Source organism: Mytilus californianus, unplaced genomic scaffold, assembly GCF_021869535.1.
Source record: "Mytilus californianus isolate M0D057914Y unplaced genomic scaffold, xbMytCali1.0.p SCAF_6, whole genome shotgun sequence".
NCBI classification, from domain to species: Eukaryota; Metazoa; Mollusca; class Bivalvia; order Mytilida; family Mytilidae; genus Mytilus; species Mytilus californianus.
Genome location: NW_026262712.1, coordinates 81,222,303 through 81,245,754, shown reverse-complemented (window position 1 = coordinate 81,245,754; position 23,452 = coordinate 81,222,303). Strand labels below are relative to the sequence as shown.

Sequence of the window (23,452 nt, the reverse complement as noted above, 5' to 3'; positions counted from 1 at the left end):
CATCCCCCTTCTCAAAAATGCAATTGAAAGACTTTAATAAAGTTCATGTCTCTTGAAACTCAATAACATATCAAATCATTCTCCCTTTCATTTTCCAAATTATACAACCAGGTAATGATGCCACAACCAGTAATTCATTATTCATGTCTAACATTGGTCACTTTTTATGAGGATAGGCTACAGCAAAAACTAAAAAAAATGTTGTACTGGACAGATTTATTTTTGGATTAAAATCCTGATTTCTTTTCAAATGATAAATAAAAGTTTCATAGTTCAGTAACTTTAAATCCAATTAACATCCACCCACTTTACATCTTCAGCTTCGTTCTTCTCCAATGTCTACGTTTAGCATTGTATCTGAAATACAAAAATAACATTATATGAGGACTTTCTATCAATGTACATTTTCTTTCTACTATTTGCAAGTCAAGAAGCATACTTTCCCTAAAAATTGATGTAAACATTCAAGTTAAAATTCATTTCGCTTTGCTGAAAGAGAAAAACATGAAAAAATGGGACAAATAGCTTAACCCTACCATATAATGCACATGTTCGTGTCCATATCATGAACCTCAGGCCAAACAAATTTATGGACTTGCATAAAAAATAGTTTAGGTGAATGGTTAATTGTTTGTGATTTCCCTAAAATCTCTTCACTTGCATAGTCTTGGAGCATTTCAGAACTTGGCATATGTTATTGTCACTTGTTTATTTTGTTCAATACTGCTTTTGACCTCTTGATGTCTTCTTATATGTTTTATGACAAATATGTAAATATTTCTAATTTCTATTCTGTGATTATTTAAAATCAACAAGTCAAATAGCTTGAACTTAATATGATGCTCATAAAAATTGAAGCTTTGAACAACTTGATAGATGTAAAATTTGCAAGTTATAAGTGTGAATTGTACAAACATATATACCGGTAATACATTTTCAATACTTTGTTAACACAATTTCAGTTCCCACCCCCTATTACAGGTAAACTGACTTTATAGATATTTTAGTCTTAGATGCATGATTTTTTTTTAATTAGTTGTTATTGGCTTTGAACTAGCTGTCAGTAACTGCGAGTACTCTCAGATCTGTACTTAGTGTCTTTTTGTTGTGGGGATGTGCAAGTACCCATCCAAGTCCACTCTGTGTTTTTGTTAGATGTATTTCTGCTTTGTATCCATCTGACAAGTTTAGCCCTTTGTAACTGATTTTTATAGTTTGTTCTTATGTTGTACTGTTACACCACTGTCCCAGGTTAGGGGAGGGTTGGCATCTTCAAACTAGTTTAACCCCGCCACATTCTGTGTGCCTGTACTAAGTCAGGAGCCTGTAATTCAGTGGTTGTCGTTTGTTGCTGTATATCGTATTTGTTTAAGTTCATTATTTTGTACATAAATCAGGCTGTTGGTTTTCTCGTTTGAATTGTTTAACATTTGTCATTTTGGGGCCATTTATAGCTGATTATGTGGTATGGGTTTTACTCATTGTTGAAGACCATAAGGTGATGTTGTTAATGTCGTGTTATTTGATCTCTTGTGGAGAGTTGTCTCATTTGGCAATCATACCACATCTTCTTTTTATGTTTACACCATAATGTTTCATATTTGTAAAGTACACAAACAAGGAAGATATGTAATGGTATAATTATGTCAGAACTGTAAAAATTTTTGAATATCATAAATTCCATGCTCAATATATAATTTTCTAGTGACCGGAACAGAATAATTACCTAGATATGATGTATTGGTCAATATTTTGTGTATACTTCATGACATTTTTAGAATCTAAGCCATAAAAAAAAAAAAAAAACACTGATTGATTGTTGATTTCTAGGAACATACATAATTACTATACCACAGTCACCAGAAATACTAGCAAATTTTGCTATATACGTAATTTTTCACCAACTTCTTGCATTCACCTTGTCCATCAGTCTGTTCTGCTGATCAATCAAAACATATTTTGTGACACTTTCTCTTTTCTCAGGTACTCCCGAACAGGATGACTTCATGACAATTACTACCTATTTTCCAATACCACATATTACAAGTGGGGGTATGCTTAGCTTGACAATGAATGCATTCACATTTTCCCCTTTTTTCAAACATGCATTGCTAGAAAATGAGGTGATTGGCTATTCAGTGTGAAAATATTTACCTTATAGTGTTTCCAGTTTTCATTCTAACCCACTGTGGCACTGGCCTGTTTTGTTTCTGTTTTTTTGCCAATTTCATTTTGATCCTGAAGGTCTTGTGTGCACCCTGTAAATATACATTACAAAAAATAAATAAATTATAAATATTTTGCCACAATTGTTTTTTTCATAAAGAAAATTACAATTAAGACATTGCAACACAAATGATACTCCAGAGTACAGACAATCTGTGCATCAGGAAAAGTTTTATGTCACAACTGGACCAAAATAAACACAAATGCAATTAGTGTTAAAGAAAATTTAAATCTTTCCTTGATTTTGATGTGCATTTATTTTTAATCCTACAGAAAGTGCCAAAATAAGTTGTTGGAAAAATTTCCCCTCATTTAACAATTGTGTTTGTAGTGAACTTAATATGTACATATATTGATGACATTGACAATAGATATCCATCACAAGAAATTCAGGTGTATGTTTATTTTACCACCTATGGCCGATTTGAAAAAAAATATCAAATCAAAATGTTTTTATTTTCTGAAACACATCAAACAAGCATATAACTTGCATTTATCTAGCCAGTAATGCGTTAAGGTTCATGTGGACCCTTTGGCTAAAATCTATGTTTTTTAACCTCAAAATTTACTCCCGAGTACAGGTAAATCTGTGTAGCTGGAAAAGTTTTAAGGCATAGCATGCCCTATATAAATAAAATTCAAATGCATGATGATTTAGTGTTTTAGAAAAATTAAAAACTTAACTGGATTTTGCAGCACTTTTTTTCATTCCCACAGAAGGTGCCAAAGTAAACAAAGTTGGGAAAAATGTTTGAGAACAATAGGTAATAATTGAAGTAAACTCTATTTATTGGCCTGGACAATTAAGATACTTGGCAATAATTTGAGATTCAAACTGTGTACCCGAGTGGACCAAATCAAGTGACACTCAACTGTTTAATTTTATCATTTTCTGCAAGGACGTAAAAAAGTGCACAAAAAAATCCAATTTAAGTCTAATTTTCTAAAACATAAAATGCATTTGAATTTTAATTATCTACGGCAAGCTATGACTTAAAACTTTTTCAGATACATAGGTTTGTCTGTAGTCAAGTAAATTTGGAGGTGAAAACACAGCCATTTTAGCCAAATGGTCCACATGAACCTTAAAACTTTTCCCAGAGGCAGAGCACAAATTTGTCTGAACATAATTGCCTATATCCACTTCATTTAAACTTTGGTGGATAGTTGTCTTATTGGCAATCATACCACAACGTCTCCTTATTTTTATATACATGTACATGTATGTACTTTTAATGTACACAAGTAAACACTGCCATATTTCATTTGTCACAGTACCTTATGATAAACTTGAAGAATGTCAAGTTGTTCTTTTCACATAATAATCAACAATGAAGTCTCAAAGATTGATAGAAAAGATGTTTTTTTTCATATAAAAACAAGCTATGAAAAAATGACAGCATTTTAAATGCTATGAGTATGACAGGGCTGCCAAGTCACACGCATTTAACGTGAGACTCACACATTTTCATGCTTATTTGGCGGCATTTTCCTTTGATCTATTGTTTTTTCTCTTTGATCTTTACAATTTTGGACAAATCTCACGCATTTGCATTATTAAAAGTTGGCAGAACTGGTATGATGTAAAACACGACAGCAAATTATTTATTTTCTCAAGTTTAATATCAAATACAGGATCAAAATTGGACCATCTCTTAATTTTGGGGTCAACACCCATATAGAGCTCAACTTAAATAATAAATGAATCCTAAGCCTTAAGAACAGGGACCCCTCAAGTAATGGAAGGCCCCAAAATTGGTATAGAAAAAAACCATATAAGGCATCTTATTTACATTCAGAGCAAACGGAGTAGATACAACGCTCCACACAGTTCGGTGCATAGAGAACTTCCGACAGGTTAAGATGATAAGGGTTATTCAGATAAAATCGTCTTTGGTATTTAGATATTCATACTTGCACCAGTGGCAACGGAGGAAGACCTGATTATGTATGCACTAAAAAACCGTATTAACTGGTCCTATACAGAAGCATCGACTTCACATCGATTACAATCTTGCATATTCAATGTCAGTTTTAATGCTTTAAAGACATTTGGGTTTGATGAAATGTTAAATTTGTGATAAAATTCGTTAGTTTAATTCAGTACCATGATGATTGTGGGGACACAGGATTTGAAAGGAAGTTACAGAGTTGCGTCCCTTAGAGTCAGATGCGACCTTAGGTGTTTTCGACCCCAAATTCACGTTCGTCCCAATCTCAATTAGTTTACGCTGTCTACCATGCATCGTTTCGCCTGGATATTTGTATATGATAAATATTCTGTTAAAAAACACGTGTGTGATTTTTTAATTATCTGATGATAGAAAGTTTAATTTTTCTATTCTAAAATAATTAATAGTTGAACTCCCTCCAAATGATGGCGGGTCTGAATCAGTGGTGTCGCTTCAATCAATTTTTGCACGTTTTTGTTCCATTGTATTTTTAAAATTCACTTCAGATTAAAATGCTCATTTGGAAGTTCAAACTCACGCCAGGCGGGAGTCCATGATTGTACGGATCATTGGAACGCTAGACGGGATAATCCAGTCGAATGGAGCCGGCCCCGGCAAAAAAAGAAATAGACGTGTGTCATAAATATTTTGTGTCAGATTTTAGGGGGCGCTAGGTTTGCCCGGACTGAAAATGCACCTTCATGGGATAAAGGAAAATAACTAACATGAAATTCGGGCATAACACATCACCAGTCTTACCAGCCTGATATAGAGAGCATAAAGAGAGATGTTGGGGATGTCTATATTGAGAGAGAATTGAGAGTTTCTAGCTGGTGCAGATACAGATGCAGATTTTTCAATAAAAAATAAACTTTGCACTAGAGTTTTTTTATTGTTCATTCTGGGTAACAGTTAACGTCTTTATTCATTTTAGTTCTAAACTTTACTAATGATCTTTTTTTTTTGTTGTTGTAGAAACGACCATATATCGAACTTGTGACCAGCCTGGCATCCTTTGATGATTTGAACAGATGAAAGATTTAATCTCAGGGTCAATATAATTATGACATGTGTATAAAGTAAAATAACAAAAGACCGAACTCCAAGGAAAATTCAAAACGGAAAGTCACTTAGCAAATGTCAAAACCAAAAGTTCAAACACATCAAACGAATTGAAAACAACTGTCATATTCCTGACTTGGTACAGGCATTTCCTCATGTAGAAAATGGTGGATTGAACCTGGTTTTATAGCTAGCTAAACCTCTCACTTCACAGAGTCTGTTACAACATTAATGATTAGTGGCTCAATGGATATATTTTTTTTATAATGACCATGATATGTATACAATATATAATTGTTTACTAAGGGTTCATAGTTCTTCTAAAAACTTATTACTTTATGATTTTCGAACTGTTTTTTTTTTCTTTTGTAAAGCTTTCTAAATTGCTGATTTGACTCCTGAATAGTACAATTTGAACTGCATAGTTAAGTTCGTAGTGCAATTTGTCTTGCTTTAAATCACGTTGAATTGTCTCGGACTTATATTTTTTAGTTAAGCTCTAGTTCATATTTACATTTTTGTTTATAAAAATTGTTTTTCAACGTTATATGCAGTGGTCTTAACATTATATGCAGTTGTCACAACATTATATGCAGTTGCAGTGGTCTCAACATTATATGCAGTTGTCACAACATTATATGCAGTTGCAGTCGTCTCAACATTATATGCAGTTGTCACAACATTATATGCAGTTATCACAACATTATATGCAGTTGTCACAACATTATATGCAGTTATCACAACATTATATGCAGTTGTCACAACATTATACACAGTGGTCACAACATTATACACAGTGGTCACAACATTATATGCAGTGGTCTTAACATTGTATGCAGTGGTCTCAACATTATATGCAGTTGTCACAATATTATATGCAGTTATCACAACATTATACACAGTGGTCACAATATTATACGCAGTGGTTCCAACATTATACGCAGTGGTCTCAACATTGTATGCAGTGGTCTCAACATTATATGCAGTTGTCTCAACATTATACGCAGGGGTCGCAACATTATATGCAGTTGTCTCAACATTATATACAGTTGTCACAACATTATATGCAGTTGTATCAACAGTATATGCAGTTGTCACAACATAATATGTAGTCGTGACAACATTTTCAACTGGCATACAGTTGTCACATCATATATGCAGTTGTTACGACATTATATGATCTTATATGCAGTTGTCACAACATCATATGCAGTGGTTACAGCATCATATGCAGTGGTCACAACATCATATGCAGTTGTTATAACATTATATGTGTTTTGTTGATGAAGGTGACCAGGTGCGAATATAGAATTTTGAAATAGACTAAAATTGATAATGCACTGCAAAAAATGGAACTTGTAATTTATGCAAATGGATTGAAAACTTTATTAGAGAGAAACATAAAACCGATATAGTCTTCAAATTGGATAGACATAATTTTATCAATAATGAAGAGATGATAACTATGAATATTCCTATTAAACTGGGCCTGGAAAATGGTAAACTTTCATACTAAAAGTTTATATTTTGATATGAGCATCAATTATAACAAACAAAATGTTTATCTAAGGTTGTAAATAATGATCTTCTATGCTTACCACATTATGTGCGTGACAAGTGATGTCGTGCTATCTAGACCATCCATGTGTTCTTCTTTGTTGTGTGTACGTCTATTTTTTTCTCGGGTATCGAGAGTTGGTGGTGTATATGGTCTGTTGTAGTGTACAATATTTTTGGTAATTCCTGTTATTTATTTTTTGTATGATTATGTGATCTTATGTGGTTGCAACGAAAAACTGTTTTTCGTGTATATAAAATGTTTTATATGTCTGAGTTTGACACTATGCACATGGCCTGAGACTAATATAACACATGGTAGTCCAAAGTTAGTTTAGGCGTACCACTAAATCTCATGACGAGCACACCAGTAAAGAAGTAAGGACTCTAATCTTATTTATTTTCATGAAAAACTGCAACTGAAATAAAACATAACAAAGCATTATGATCCATTATGAAAATAAGGAGAAGTGGTATAGTTGCCAACGAGACAACCAGTCTGATTCAAATTCGTAAACAGATCTATATCTTAATAAGATCGACGGGACAACTATACACCAAATAACTAGTAATGGCAACTCAGTATAGTTAATCGTACGACCTTCAACAATGAGCAAAACCACAGGCACTTGTCTCTGAAACAAAATTCCTATATAGTGTTATATTGAGGTATATAGGAATTGTTTTTTCAGAGACAAGTGCCTATGAGCAAAACCCATACCTTATAGTTAGCTCATTATGAAAGGTCCCGACATGACAAAATGTGAAACAATTAAAACGAGAAAACCACACTTGGCAACGGCTTGATTTGTGATAAAACGGTTAACAGAAGACAGCAACCAACGACAACCACTGAATTACAACCGGTTTCCTGATTAAGGGCAGGCACATAAAGAATGTGGCAAGGTTAAACTTGTTTGTGAGTGCTGGACCCTACTCTAACCTCAGAAAGTGATGTCTGAACATCACAACAGAAGAAAATACTGTAATAATCAGTTAAAAATGGCTGAACTCATCAGATTGATACAAAGCACAAAAGCCACTGATATAAAAATAAAAGACACAAAGTACAGAACTTATAGTACTCGCAGTTACTGAAAGTTAGTTCACTATCTTCCCGTACGCTGTAAAACATCTGTTTCCCTGACAGACTTACATATGGTGGCCGGATGCGGCCATTTCACCTTTTCGAGTTTTCGCGTTTTCTCCTTTCACTTGACAAACGCGAAATCGGAAATCGGGAAATCGGGAAACCGAGAAATTGAGAAATCGGGAAATCGGGAAATCGGGAAATCGAGAAAGCGAAAACGCGAAATCGAGAAATCAAGAAAGCAAAAACGCGAAAGCGAAAACGGGAAATGAAATAGATCTCAATTTCGCGTTTTCGCTTTCTCGATTGCGCGATTTCGCGTTTCCCGATATCCCAATTTCTCGATATCCCGATTTCTCGATTTCGCGATTTCGCGTTTGTAAAGTGAAAGGAGAAAACTCGAAAACGCGAAAAGGTAAAATGGCCGCATCCGGCAACCATAATTATGTCAGTCTGGTTTGCTTCATATTTGCTTGAAGCGTGTTATCAAAATGCCTCGTATCACCAAGTAGTTTAGCTCCCCATCACATATATAGATCAAAGGTAACCATTCATTTATCAAGATTTTCTTTAGCCTGAATCTTCTCTCCATTGGCTGATCCGGGGTTGGAAGCCTCCTTTTTTCGAATTTTTTTTTTTTGTATTTTTATTTTATTTACTCCTTATTTGTTTTTATTATGTAAACGTTTCATGGTGTTCCGGGGGTTAAACCCCCCCCCCCCCCCCCTCCCTGCCCTTTTCAAAATGACTGGATCTGCTCTCTATTGTTTTTACAGGAAAACCATTCAAACAATACTGGACTATCTTTTTAAGTGTTTTTTATTACTTTAACAAAAGATTTGTTAGACTTTGACAATCAAAAAGCATCTGTGTTATTTATGATAAAGATTATAAAATGGACACTCCTTCACTAAAAATGCAATGTAATAAGACATCAAACAATATAGGACCACTGAGTAAAATCCGAATCAAATGTGCCAAAAATAGGTGAATTAAATATATATTATCAAAATGTATTACCAATCGCATGTATGATCATGTATATCTGGGACCAATATTTAGATACATAATCGTAAATAATATATTAGTCCCAGATGATATTCATTACAATTTTTATATTTTTCTGAAACAGCAGATAAGCTCCCATGCACAAACATGTTTAACCCCGCCAAATTCTGTATCCACCCTATCTGATTAAAATACAGACCTTGTGCCCAAGCTTTGCTTACAAGGCAAAAGCTTACACACATGATGACTGGTGTGTGCCACGCATAGCAATTAAGCCACAAAAGGTACCGAAAAGACATAATATATATAAAACAATTCAAACGAGAAAACTAACGGCCTGATTTATGTACAAAACAATACTCGAAAAACAAATATAATATACAGCAATTCGACAACAACTGAATTACAGACTCCCAACTTGGGACAGACACGTCGTTTGGTGTCTGGTGGAGCGTTGTCTCATTGGTAATCGTACAACAGCTTCCTTTTTTTATACTGTATAGATTGGTGTAGATAAAGATATATAATTAGTGGTAAACAGTTTGGTTATATCATATTAACAATATTTTGTCTTACATAATAAAGTACTTTTTAAATAGTTGTAGTCTTTGTCTGGAACTTTTTTCAGTGAGATTTGTAGAGATGTTTGCTGACAAAAATCTTATTTACTTCAGAAAAAGAAAATAACTATCCTGCCATTCAGACAACATGCCAAATATACCAGATTTACCAAAGTGAAACTCATTTACAAGAGTCACTTATTGTTACCCATATAAAAAGATATGAGGCAGACTTTATACTGAAGCCAAAGTTTGGTGACTATATGTTAAACGAATCTATCACATCGAATCTCAAATAAGTTAAGATACCTCATATCTCGACTTACATCTAGAAATTTACAGTGAGAGTACTAAGTTGATAACTAAACCTTTACGACAAAAGAGATGCGTTCAGCTTCCCAATTGTGAACTTTTCATTTCTATATAGCAACAATCCGGCAGAACCTGCCGGTATGGAGTATATATCTCACTTGATACGATATTCCTGAGCTTGTATTTCCTATCATGATTTTCTTGATAGTTGTTTGCTGCTTTAAAGAAAGCATTTAAACCAAGGATTTCAAGTGGTGAAGTTGAAGTCATCCCTTCGAATATTTTACGAACGCCATTTACGACCATAATAGTTGGCCGCCGTATCGATTATTTGTTTCACAGATGACAACGGATATGTTTCAATTGTCGTTAACGCACCCCAGGCCTGTGTTCCTCTAATGTAACGTCACCAAATTAGAATTTGTAATCGAATTTGTAATTACATGTGTGGATCAGTATCTGCCTTTCGTTCCGGAGAACATGCAACCGCCCCCTCCCCCGGTTTTTGGTGGCGTTCGTCTTGCTCAGTCTTTAGTTTTTTATGTTGTTACACAATGTATTTTGAAGATTATTGTTTATTTTTGGTTAATTTTCTTGTTTTTGTTTGTTTTTTTTTTTTCATGGCATGTCAGTTTGTCTTCGATCTATGCGTTTGAATATACCATGCCTTTGGTATCAATCATTCGCTCTTTTATTTCACTCATTTGAATTTTTTTATCAACAAAAATATTAATCTCAGATACAAATTCTTTATGACAGTCCAAATTGTGGTATATCAAATTAAATAACTTATCTAAATTTAGACAGTTATAGATATATATACCACATTTCGCATGTGGTCAAAATTAAGTACCGAGGCGGAACGACCGGTGGCAAAGCGTTACTTTGGGACGAAATTATATTTGACCATAAAATGCAGATAGGAAATGATGAAATAAATATTTTCACAAAATCTTATTGGTGTCAATTCGTACAGTGACAGTGTTTCCTATTTTGTGCCAATCTACGCGATTATATCTATATAATACTTAAAAAAACAGAACTTTTCTCTCATGTCACTTTTATTTGCTGCAGAACAGGTAGCAACACAAGCGGAGTCATCGTCTGCATTTCTGAAAATGACTTTAGGCCCAAAACGTGCAACTTCTTGTACTAATAAACCAAATATCTTTATTTTTTAATACATACACATTTTTTATATACTTTGATTAATAAAAATATTCATATTGGTAATGCCCTGCTTAAACAAATACAATATTTGCACACTTTTCCCGTAGCGGATGAAAGCGTCTTTTGAAGTTAATCGGTCAACCAAACTGAGGTGAAAGTGAAACCCAAGTAAAAGTGAAACCTATCTTGAAATAACTTTTATGTGGAGAAGCATGTCGCAGGATTTCAATATTATGGTTGTGCATTACTTAAAGCAATAATTTTTACTTTATTTTACGCATATTCTTTAAATGTAAACAAATCAAAAATTGACAAAACGATAAGCATGTGCTTTCTTCAAACTGTCAACACGATATTAAATGGAGCTATTTAAACTCTTTTCAGTCAGTTGAAGAGAGTGAAATTAATTCTATAGTGCTACAACCAAGTTATCAATGAAATATTGTTCATGAACATTTGCAGTTAAAAATGAGTTGTTGAAATAATTGTTGGTTACAGACCTGTAGCCTGTAGGAAAGGAGTCTGAAAGATGGAAAAGGCAGTAAAAATTTGGGATGAAGGCCCTACTTCTGACTACCAGATGGAATTGGTAAGAAACAGCTGAAATTATTTGAGCTTTGTCTAGAGAAATTGTTCAGAGAATTCATAAAGCATTATTAAAGAGGTCTATTTTTTAAAATTCTTATAGTGTGTGGCCCGCCCGCCGGGTCCTTAATTTTATAAGTGTTGTGGAAAAGGGGGGATTGAACTTTTTTGTTTTGTTTAAACAAGAAATATATATATCAGTGTCTTGCTGCTGTTGCCCAGATGTTCCATGATAGGTTAATGCAACTATAGTTTAATTATGTTCAAATCACCGTTTTTGGATTAGGTTGGTCTGTATCTGAGAAATTATTCTCAATGCATGGAATACAGAAAAAATCTAGGATGACTTATTTTTTAAGTTTATATGCCACTCGCTGAACATTAATTAGCAAACAACCATTAATCTTTTAAAGTTTCTTGCCAAATCTTGGGGATCCAGTATGTCTTACAGACAATATGAACAAGTAATATGTTAAAATTAGCAGTATTGATGAAATATTTAGATTTAGCTAATTGGTTATCTGTTTTCTACAATTATGCATTAATGAGACAGTAACCAATCAGACAACACAGATAACCAAAACACATCTAGAGGTTTACTATTGGTCCATTACTGACAAAGGATAAATTTATCAATTCAGTTTACAGTATTGTTAGGTTCTTGACCCATTATCAAGAAAATCTTTAAATTTGCAATGACTGAAAAAGGTATTAAAATTTAAATCGAATCCTTTTGTCTTTTATCTTGCAGAACTATTCTAGATCTATGTTGTTAAAAAAAAAGATAAACAAAGTCAAAGTACAAATTATATTTTTTGCATTGAAGTCAAAAACTCCATGAAACTATGGTAAGCCATGGAGAGGTTGACCTCCCTTTCAGGATGGGTACATTGATTGAAGAAAATGAAGAAAGTTCTAAAGAAATATAAGAGTGTTGTAAACATGATGTATGAAACTTTCTTTTGTTTTAGTTCCTACTGTCTCCCTCCAACTTTTGTACCTCACAATACCTAATTGAAATGTTGAAGTGTTAAGCTTTGTAAACTACATATACATTTTGTACACATAGTTTACCCAAACTTCAAATGTTTTAAACAAGTTTCTTTCATCATGTGTGTTTTTACACACACATAAAATATGGAGAGTTTGACATGGAAAAATGCAAAACTACATTGTACATACATCTTGTATATGTAATATGTGTATATATACAAATATATGAAATTAGAAATGTAATAAGGCAAAGTAGAAGAAAGTCATTTTAACCTACATTTACATACATTATTATGTGGTAAGATTTACTTTAACCCAAGTTAATAACTTTTTGACCTCAAGCAGTTTTAGCGGATAAATTATATTCTGGATTCTCATTCAATAATCTTGAAACTGATATCAAAAACTATATTAAAAAGTTTAGATCAGAAAAGTTTCCCATTTTCCAATGAAAGGATATTGTGAAAGAAATCAATTAAAGAAGTTTTAAAATCGTATATTCTTAAGAAGACAGAACATGCAGTAAAATAATATTTTAAATAACCTATTCATTGACACATGTAAATCACAATTTAGTCCGACATTTAAAATGGTTTAATCCTCAGGTCTAAATACTTCTCATTTTTAGAGGATTTAATTACACTACATATTTGTTTTGTTATAATGATTTAAGAAAATCCAATAGAAATATTAAGTATTGTTTTTTGACTTCCATAATCAAGAAATACATAATCCAAGTATGTGATGTGATGCTAAATTGAATGACAGATTTAACCTACATTTACATACATGAATTATAATACTAAATTACAATGAATTAAATGCACATGTACCCATTCATTAAGTGATCTAAAACAAATTATAATAGACTTAATTTTAAGTAAATTTTATTTTTCTACTGACTACTGTGCATGTAGTTACATTTACATGCAGTTATAGACTACAATTTTAATAAAAGCTCAAAGTAAAAAAAAACCTTGTGCACAAAAGTCTCAATATTAAATATAAAAGTTCATTAAAAAGCAACCTAAGACAAACAATTTAATGTAAATATCTGGAAGTCACTGTATAGATACAACATTGAGCAGACATCTACATTGTATAGCAAGCTGTAAAATACTCAGACTTTGTCCTCTATTTTCTCGCATATATATGAGAGTACATTTCTTACAAGTACAATGCACTTCATACCACCATAAGCTGTGTTTTTCTTGGAATTATTTTCAGTGGGGCCTTTGATGTCGATGACTTCTTTGTTTTTCTTTTTTTTTTCATTTCATTTTTAATAATTGAAAATTAACCATTTTTAAATTAAAAAGAATACCAACTCTGTGGAATAATGAATTTTTGCTACATCTAAAAAAGAAATGGTTGCTGACTTATTTTTAACAATGACAGAGGTTCCAGAGAAGGTTACTCTACATAATTTTTTTTTCAGAATCCATATGACAGTTTTATGAGAAAGCACTTGGAGCACTATGGCTACTATACAGGTAATTCAAACACTCAATAACCTACCGGACTCTGTTCTATTGAAATATTTATCTTTGTTATATTTTATTGATAAGTTATACTTTAATTTATAACATGTGGTAGAGTGTTTAATGTTAAATATGAAGGCTTGAAGATTGTTGTTTATGGACTTTCTTACATGTAGGTACCGGTATGAAAACTGTAAATGACAAATTTCAAATACTGGTATTTTGTTTGAAGTTTTTATAGCAAGATTGATTTATAGAGCTACAGTGACAAAGGACTTCAGTATTATAATGCCTACCAAACTGAATACAAAAGCAAAGATTGATATCTTCTCGTTGAATCGCCATATGTATGTACAAAATAATTTTGATCTGTTGAAACACTTCAAATGATATGAATACCACAATCCACCATGTTTTTTGCAACAACAAAAAAAACATAGCAAATATTGAGTATTAGGTATTGCCTTTATATTAAAACATTTAAGAAGAATGAAATAAAAAAAGCAACAGATATCATCATTCAGTCTGACATGTCTGAACCTTGTCCATATTTTTTTCTACTAATCATGCTAATGAAATATATATTTTTAAGAATTGATAGCTGCTCAATTCATTCCTGAGACATATTTTAATACTTTTCTTGTGACTTTTTTTGTTCAAAATATTAAATATTATACATGTATGAACATCCTTGAACATGTTGTAATGTGATAATTCTGTAGCCCTATATGGTTTTAAGAATTCAGATGATTATTGATGTTACTTTTTAATTTATTTTACTTATTTTTGAAAGTTCATTGACTATTTATCAGGAAAACAGAAACTTTCTCAATGTTGTAGATTTACATAAATTTATATTTTTATGAATTTAAAAAAAAATTGTTACAGTAACTTATTAGTATAATACTATAAAACAATTCACTTTAGCTGAACATAAGGCACCATTTTACTTACCATATACATGTATATATATATATTACATTTTCTTCGTTACACAAACCACAAAACTTGCAATAACAGCATAAGAAAGAGCATTTCAAGCCATTTGCTCAATTCAAATCAGACCTGCCTCCTTTTTGTCGAGCCTTCGACTTTTGTCGAAAAAGCGAGACATAGCGATCCTACATTCCGTCGTCGTCGACAGCGGCGTCCACAAGTATTCACTCTGTGGTTAAAGTTTTTGAAATTTTAATAACTTTCTTAAACTATCCTGTATTTGTACCAAACTTGGACAGAAGCTTGTTTATGATCATAAGATAGTATCCAGAAGTAAATTAAGTAAAAAACAAAATTAATTTTTTCCGTATTTTACTTATAAATGGACTTAGGTTTTTCTGCCAGGAAATATTACATTCACTCTGTAGTTAATGTTTTTAAAATTTTAATAACTTTCTTAAACTATCCTAGATTTGTACCAAACTTGGACAGAAGCTTATTTATGATCAAAAGCTAGTATCTAGAAGGAAATTTTGTTAAAATTTTGTACCTGTTTTTCTGTATATTACTTATAAATGGACTTAGTTTTTCTTCCAGTTAACATTACATACAGTCTACAGTTAAAGTTTTAAAACATTTATTAGATTCATAAACTATCCTGGATTTTTACCAAACTTGGACAGAAGCTTCTTACAATCAAAAGATAGTATCGGGAGGAATATTTTCATTATTTTTTTTCTCATTTTTGTTGCACCTACGATTAACAGCAAAAGTAGTCGAGACACTGGGTTCTGCAGAACCCTTACAAATTTTTACATCACGATGACTGTGAGGGCACTCCGATGTATTGCTATCGCCTAGATTTCCGTTACGTAACTTTCGTGTTGGGTTTGGAACCGATCTATAAACATGGTAAATACACAGATATTAACGAGTGCAAAATAACATTCCTTATCGTTTGTTATAAATACATCTCTTCAATGAATACTGATAAAAATATTTTTGTTTAGAACATAAATTAATAATAGGAAAATGTTTTGTCGTTAGATATATATATATATGAGTAAAAAATCATTGATAATTTCTATACACATGTACCGAAAATTTGTGTTAAACATGCGGAAGAATATCTCAAGAATGTTTTGCAACAATCCCGACAAGGACCGGTAACTCTGCATGGAAGATTGTTTTTGTGGGAAAATATGAATGCCTACTCATATCCAATCTTTTAGAAAAATCGAATTTTTACAGAAGAGTGTCCACCATGCACTTGCACTATTATTAGAATAGTAGAATAGAATGATATACAAATGGATGAAAATTATTTATACATGTAACTGTTATATCAATATATAATATAACAACAAACCAGTGTATACTGATTTGTATCACTACAATTAATAGTTATTACGGTGATGTTGAATTTCCTGTCATTTATTCATCATCCACGCACGAACTTGTCTCAGAAAAAAAAAATTTCTGTACATTAACCTCAGTTTCAGGTATAGAGATGTGATTTTTTTCTGTGACAAGTGCTTTTGACCATCCACAAGAACTTGCGGTCATCTGATGTTCAGTACTTCAGTACTTTGATTAAGATTTCACTGGAACAATTCTAGTGAAATCATAGACCTGATAGGCTAATGGGAAAAGTGACAAACTGTTGTTATTTTAGAAAAAGAATATTTGTATATGTATAACATTTGTTTTCACAAAATTTGACAAAGCTTATTAAAATGGGACAATGTTAAGTAGAAAGGACAAGATTGGTAATTATAGAGAAGAATGTAGAAGACTAGCAGGAGTGGTAGAATAGTAACCAGTGTCAGACATCTTGAATCATAAGAGGATTGAAGAACAAACATAGTGATGGCAGACAGATTTTGATACAGTTTTTTGTATTTCTTTTTTCAAGTTAACAAAATGTTACAATGTAAGATTGCCAATCTTTAACAGTTTTTTGTGTCGCCTGTGACGAAAGTCACAGTATGCGAGACAGGGATTACTATCTGGGGGCAGCGTGAACTATTTATATAAAGCTTTATATTTCAGAAGGTAGAAGACCTAGATGCTTGTATACCTTGTATGCAGATACCTGATGAGACAAAGTTTCCATCTGTCTTATGTCCATTAGCCATGACCTCATTTTCATGGTTTAGTGACTACTTGAAAAAAAATTAAAGTGTTTTTGTCATGTGAATTTCTCACTTATTATGAGTAATATGATAACTATATTTGGTATATGGGTTCCTTGCAACGTCTACATGTATTTCAGACAGGATGCACCTGACCTTGACCTCATTTCATAGATCAGTGATCAAAGTTAAAGTTACATGATTAGGTATGTTTCTCAGATACTTTAAGCAATAGGTCAACTACATTTGGTGTATAGAATGAATATAAGGTGTACATGTCTGTCTGGCATGTATAATCTGACCAGATGTTAAGTTTTTGTGTTTTGGTCTGTTTTTCAATCACTAAGATGCTATAGGTCAACTATATAAATTTGGTGTATGAAATAATTGTAAGGTGTACCGGTACATGTCTGTCTGACAGGATTTATCTGACCTTGACCTCATTGTCATGGATCTTTGAAAATGTTAGTTTATGGGATACTTTAAGTAAAACCTTCATCTTTAAGGCTTTCAACATAAAATCAATGGTCAGTAAAGCAGGCGAGACATTTCAGTATGTGCACTCTTGTTTTAAATATGAAATTAGAATGAATAAATAAGTTTAATAAAATAATTTATAGGTATATCTAGTGGTAATTTCATATTTCTTTTATACATCCTTTCGTTATTCTTCAGTGAGTACCAAAGTACATTTAGATTTTGTTTTGCCTGTGCCTTATGTAACATTGTTATATTGTCAATCAGATAGTTTAAGAATACATGTATATTATATATACCACTTTATTATAAGTTCTAAAGATAACTCTATTAAACTAAATCATTAATATTGTTAAAATCAGGCCTTTTAGTCATAAAACTTTACTCAGATCTTGGGAGTACAAAATTTGATTGATTTCTTAGTTAGTATAATAGTTTTTCTTAAAAGTTTTATGAAAGTAAGCCCTGATCGCTCACTATGCTGAGCAATATCCAAAATAGTAGTAAGCAATATCCAAAATAATAGAGCAAAGTGCTAGATCCTGTTTGCACTACATGCAAAATGAAAGATCTGATTTTGAGCAACAGCTGACAGATTAGCTGGAACCATTTGCATGCCTTAAACATCACTCATTGGATGAAGTTGTTGAGAAAATTATGAATATTTAATTTTTTTGGGGGGAAATTACATTTGTACTTGATCAATCTCTAGAAACAACACAGTCCATCCAAGTTTAAGCCTTGCAGGAATAATGAAAGATAGCTCTTTTAATTGAAGTCTTATTTTGCATTGCTCAAGCTTTAATTAATCATAATTAACTTAAACAGAGCAGTCAGACTGAGAGGCAATTGTTGATTCTGATTTGGTTTGACAATTTTCCAATTTTCTTTATCTCCTCTGAATCAAAAAGACTAAATTTTGTTTAGTTTCAAAGGAATGGTCATCGAGAAACTTTCAACAAAAAGTCTTAATTTTGTTCTGATTAAAATACATATAGTGGCCATGTCTTTGTTTTACCTAAAATGAAAATGAAAGTTCAGGAAATATTGTACAGAAATTTGATGATATTAAACATGTAATAAGTTATTATAAAACTTATATTCGTTTTGTTGCAATTTTTTTTTACTTTTGGCCTTTAGATGTCTTTTGAGTTTTTTTGTCGTATGGTTGCTGCCTCATTGACATATATTCCATGTTTTTCTTTATATTTTGACTCTAATTAAATTACCCTTGGACTTTCATGAAAATGACAGTTTTCTGTTCTGTTTTAAGATATCATTTTCATTTTTGATTTGGTTTGTAATTGTGTGATAAGAAGTGAAAGTTATATATATACATTGTATCTGTTTAAAGACAATATTTCAAATCATATAACCATAAAGTTTCTCCACATATCAATACTTGGATTTCAATTATTTTTTTAGAAAAAAAGGTTTAGTTTGTAACAGACAATTTCATCTTATAATTAACTATCTAAATTATTGATCAGAGTCTATTGTTTAATTGATAGAGGTTACTGTTGTATAATATTTTGTTTTATTCTGTCATCTTGTTAAACAGCACACTTTCTTTTTGTTGACCATAGCAAGCATACAATTCTTTAACTTTGCACAGCAGATTATTAGAAATATGATAATTCTGAATATTTACTGTTGCATTGCATTGATCAGATTCACAATAAAGAGAATCATTGGAATATTAGGAATAAAAACAGCTCGTGAATAAAACTAATGTGCACTTTTTGAGTCTTGAATCTTATTGAATTATTGTTTTGATGAGAAAAAGATTGGTTGTTTGACATGAACAAGTCATTGTCTGAACAAATTTAAATTTTTATTATCTTTTAACCTCACATTCAGTCGTTGGTCAACATCATAAATGAAATTAAGATGGTCAAAGTTTAAGGTCACAATTGCGAGATGAAGACTTAGACATTAGAAATAACATGTTCGATGCAGCCTCCCTTTCTATAAATTTCATTGTTGGAAAATTGTATCTCATTTGGAAACACTATGACCCAAAAATAAGCCAAGTTAAGCTGGAACACCTGTTCAAATGTTTGTGGAAATGTATTTCTAAAGAAGATTATGGCATATTTTAAGACCGAAAATGGGTTTTTCTGTAAATGATTAGGTAGCGCTCCACAGTTAGAAAATAAAATTAAAATTGAACCACAAAATGTTTAATCATCTTCTATTCCTGGCTTTCTAATACATTAAGCCAACTGTTTGTGTCATACATGTGCATATGTATGTAATTTATATCTTACATAGATTTAATTTTCAAAAGTAAAAATTGTGAAAAATAATTCCTTTTTTGTGTATCCATGGCAACATTCTGCATTTATGTATCATAAAATATTGCAAAAAGGGGCATGAAAATGTCACATATTCCCCCAAAATTTGGTTTAAACTAGAATTTCAATGCCCATGCATGGGTGATACCTTTTCTGAAACTGTTGACATTAATTTACCATATGATCAAATAAAAATTGGGTGTCTTTCGCCTCATTTTTTCGTAAAATTTAATCACAAAGTTTGTGCGACTAAAAGTTAGACAAAAACAATGCAATAATTGCCAGACCGATGTCTGGTATCGATATGAATATATGGACTGTCATACAGAAAACAGCCCATAATAATTACACAATCTTGATGTTCCTATAAACCCACTATGAAGGCTATAATAATCTTCAGCTATCCAAAAATGAATTTTATTGCAAACTAGCTCTCATATTTGAAAAATCCACAGGGGCCAAGATGCGAAACTACACGCCTAACTGTGGAGTGCTACCTTAGATTAAATTATGGCTTTGACTGGCTAAATGTTTTCATATGAAATTTACAATTGAGAAATGTCGGTCTTTATACATGTATGTTATTAAACAAAATAAATGCCAGTTTCATGAGATGATTTTAAACAAACAGACTTCCATGAATTCAATACTGAAATCAGACTGATATAAAGGTCAATTCTAATACACACTATATAACTACCGTATTAGGGTCATGTGTTAAATGCATTATTCTAATATGATGCTCTTCCTTCACTTTCCAAACAAACTTTTAAGCCATATTCTAGAGTTGTATTTTCAATGACGGTGGAGATCTAAATAGACATTTCTGCCGGAGAGGCTTGTCATTAATTTCAATCCTTAAATATGTAAAGTCTATCTGTATTTGTACACCCTTTAAAAATCTTAAAACACTTGCTTGATAATTTAGAACATTTGTGCTTCATGAAATCAAAAGAGCTGCTTTTGGAGCATTGTTTATAGGTCTGAGTTTTCCTATTGGAACTGAAATAATTTGTTCATGTCCATCTCTTTGATTGTTATAGAATGGATAAGCATTAAATTTGTCAATATTTTACATACATTTTCCTTATATAATGCCTACCCATATTAAAACAAACATAGAGAATGACAGAGGGTCTAATGGGATGTCCATCATTTCTGTATTCTTTAATTTTTTAGGCCATTTTTTTCTATTCGTTATACTTTTTGCCCATTATATTTTCTATTCTGTAAACCCCCATCCACACCCTCATGACATGAAAGATCGATTTCTTAATTAATTTTAAGGGAGTAAGTACTCAACAAGCCTTGGCATAACTTTACAGCTTACATGTACATGTACCATATTCAATTATGAAAGTTTTTGTTGATCATCTTTCTTGCAATTCATTAATGTTATATAGATATACAGACAGAGTGTATGACATGTCATTTGTATCACTTGTTTTATTCAATGATCATTGATATATGGATATTTTAATTTTTTAAACTTTGCTTTACAGTATTTGAATGCCTGCTGAACAAAAATAAAAGTAATTTTTCAAAGCAGCGGAGCATAGAACTTTTGTTTTTCATTTAAAAGGAAACCAATGATTTATATATATGACAATGCAAATGAATTATAACTGCACTTCTAAAGTATGGATTCATTGAATTTGTTTTATTTTGAAATCATTTTTTTCCTTATTACATGTACATTTCATATTCCTTTATCACTGTTAGAAATATAGTTCTTTCATCTAATGTTAGATTTTAAATTACTATGAATTTTATAATTTGCTGAACTATGTTTTAATCAATTTGTTTTATTTGAAATACATGTATATATAAACATATACAAATAGCAAGCCTAGTAGAAGTAAATTGTAACTTATTGTTTCAAATATTGATAACATTGAATTTTAAACACATATGTAAATATTTAGATGTTTTATTATGGACATGTTCATAGTAAACATTCTGTAATCTTATTTAAATTAGACCATGTAGGTATTTAAATCACGCTTATCTCTCTTTGCTTGGCATGTGGTTCTAAGGAAACCGATACAAAATGAGGAATTATTGATAAAATTCATTGACTGATTCCAAATAAGTAGTGCTGAATAGTCTTTGAACTTTTTAATAAGTCTTAATTTTTCTTCGGAATATTCCATTGTACTGTTTTGTTTAAGTTTTGACTTGAAATATTTTGTTGCTTTCTTGTAAATGTTACCATAGCAACTAAAGTAACAAATTCAGCAAACACTTTTTGTTGGGCTTTACATTTCAACAATTTTCCTTTCAACAAATATATTCGAAGCTTTAAAGGGGCATTAGCTACGAGATATAAAAAAAAAATTAATGTATGATTTTTTTTTGGTTCAATAATTATTATTATGAAAATGAAATAGTGAAATTATGATTCGCTTTTAGCAGCCAGTTTGTTTCAAATTTGTCAAAGAAGAAACATGGCCGATGAATTATTCACTTACAAGTTAATAATTTGACCTCATTGAATCTGTATTCATGTGACCTTCTTTTGTGCCCTTAGCTAGAGATGGGTTACGCATGAACAAGGCGTGTTCAGCTGTTAAAAGGAAAAGAACATTGAAAATGAAACAAAGATAAATCATTTGGTTGACTGTTTAAATCCATAAAAACTCAGTCTTATACAGGTAAAGATACGATTAACATATTTGTTTAACCTATAATATAAAATCAAACAGACCTACAAAAATCCAATTGCACATGTTCGCTATCTATTTATATCTATATTTATGTTTATATCGGGTTATGTGACAGTCGGCAGTCTTTGGAGGTCACCTCGATGGTTAATTAGATGGCGTCTAGACTAAAAAACACGGGAAATCTTGATAGACATTATCGAGTCTATGCATTGTTAATTTTCATTTTAGACTTTTTGTAAGTTGGATATACGTTTTAGTAGGTTATAAATCAAATATGAGAATTTGAGTCAAATAGGTGAATATGAATTTGACAGCTTATGCCCCTTTAAGGAAGTAAGCAGTCTTAAATTTTACTTTAATGTGTCAGTTATTAGCATCCTATTATATACAGACATTGAGATTTTTGAACTCATTGGATTACGTGTGTGTGCCTTATAGATTGAGTATTTCCTTTAAACATAGCACAACACTTAATGGGAATACTAAAACCCATTCTTTGCCTGGTTTGATTTAAAGTTCATTTTTTATATCATACAGCTTAATAAATAAGATCAAGGACATTAGCTCTGTTGCTGGTCCCTTTAGAAATTGCCAACTTCCAAACTTGACAAATGGAATAGTCATAAATAGATGAATTTAATTTGATAGGTATGTTCGCTAAAAAAAGCTGTGAAGAACATTTTAAAAGTCCCTGGCGATATCTTCACAGGGCAAAAGCTTGTACTTATTTTGCTGAGCTCACCATTAAACCATGATTTATATTATTGAGAGTCTAATGATTTGATGTAATGCATTTTCTTTTTTCATATTAAAATTCTTCAGACCTGAGTGCCTGATTTGCATAACCTGAAATTTTGTAAAGTTAATTGATAAATCATTGATTAACATCTTGGGATGCTTTTTGAATGCTTCCTGTAAATCACTAAAGAGATCATGTAATCTGCT

At 31.6% G+C, this 23,452-nt stretch overlaps 1 protein-coding gene across 34 annotated transcripts in view; it reads left to right on the top strand.

Annotated features, from left to right (window-relative positions):
- The first annotated feature begins 11,095 nt into the window (after nucleotides 1-11,095).
- The window catches only part of LOC127704447 (cytosolic carboxypeptidase 3-like), a 107,703-nt gene continuing 95,346 nt past the window's right edge, over nucleotides 11,096-23,452 (top strand). For all 34 annotated transcript variants that reach the window (XM_052208505.1, XM_052208498.1, XM_052208524.1 and 31 more), the window contains exons 1-2: nucleotides 11,096-11,526; nucleotides 13,954-14,008. In XM_052208505.1, the coding sequence (XP_052064465.1) occupies nucleotides 11,467-11,526; nucleotides 13,954-14,008 (115 nt within the window). In that variant the 5' untranslated portion in view covers nucleotides 11,096-11,466. The remainder of the gene's footprint in view (nucleotides 11,527-13,953; nucleotides 14,009-23,452) is intronic.